The sequence below is a fragment of the Eimeria mitis genome, genomic scaffold (genome assembly GCF_000499745.2).
Source record: "Eimeria mitis Houghton genomic scaffold, Emh_scaff2630, whole genome shotgun sequence".
NCBI classification, from domain to species: Eukaryota; Apicomplexa; class Conoidasida; order Eucoccidiorida; family Eimeriidae; genus Eimeria; species Eimeria mitis.
This window is the reverse complement of record NW_013570971.1, coordinates 6,230-7,116: the sequence shown is the minus strand read 5'-3', so window position 1 is coordinate 7,116 and position 887 is coordinate 6,230. Positions and strand designations below refer to the sequence as shown.

The 887-nt window shown below is 57.5% G+C and overlaps 1 protein-coding gene across 1 annotated transcript in view; it reads left to right on the top strand.

Annotated features, from left to right (window-relative positions):
* Positions 1-245: 245 nt before the first annotated feature.
* The window catches only part of EMH_0056530 (IQ calmodulin-binding motif domain-containing protein, putative), a gene marked incomplete at both ends in the record, with an annotated part of 5,874 nt that continues 5,232 nt past the window's right edge, over positions 246-887 (top strand). The window contains one exon of the mRNA XM_013497367.1: positions 246-872. Coding sequence (XP_013352821.1) covers positions 246-872 — 627 coding nt within the window. The remainder of the gene's footprint in view (positions 873-887) is intronic.

The window sequence follows — 887 nt, the reverse complement described above, 5'->3', positions numbered from 1 at the left end:
GCAGCAGCAGACACTGCAGGAGGAGCTCTTGCTGCTGCTGCAGCGGCTGCAGCGGCACTCGGGTATAGCAGCAGCAGCAGCAGCACGATTCAGAAACCCCACAGATACTCTGCTGCTGCTGCTGCTGACGAGGGGACAGCAGCAGCAACAGCAGCAGCAACAGCAACAGCAGCAACAGCAGCAGCAGCAGCAGCAACAGCAGCAGCAGCAGCAACTACCGCCTGGCGTCTCTGCGAGAGGCTTCGATGTCTACATTCATCCTGCAGCGTTGCAGCAGTGCAGCAGCAATAGCAGCAGCAGCAGCAGCAGCAACAGCAGCAACAGCAGCAGCAGCAGCAACAGCAGCTACATCAGGAAGGGGAGGCTGTTGTGGGTTCATCACCAGACAGTGCCACAGCTTGGCAGCGCACAGCGACAAGCAGCAACAGCAGCAGCAGCAACAGCAGCAGCAGCAACAGCAGCAGCAGCAACAGCAGCAGCAGCAGCAACAGCAGCAAGTGAATCTCTGCCTGCCTTCATTCACAACTCCTTGGTTTGCTGCTGCTGCAGCAATGCAGTCTAAGAAGAAGCAGCAGCAGCAGCCAGCAGCAGCAGCAGCAGCAGCAACAGCAACAGCAGCAACAGCAGCAGCAGCAGCAGCAGCAGCAAAAGATGAAAACTACTGGGTAGAGGAGTGTACACTCGAAGCAGATGTTTGTCTCCCCCCCCTAACAAAACCCCAAACAGCAGCAGCAGATAAAAACAAGCTGCTGCTGCAGGTATGGAGACACGACAACCAGCAGCAGCAGCAGCAGCAGCAGGAGCAGCAGCAGCAGGGTGCAGCAGCAGCAGCAGCAGCAGCAGCAGCAGCAGCAGAGCCAAAAGTAGAGCTGGTTGGTGAAGCTGTT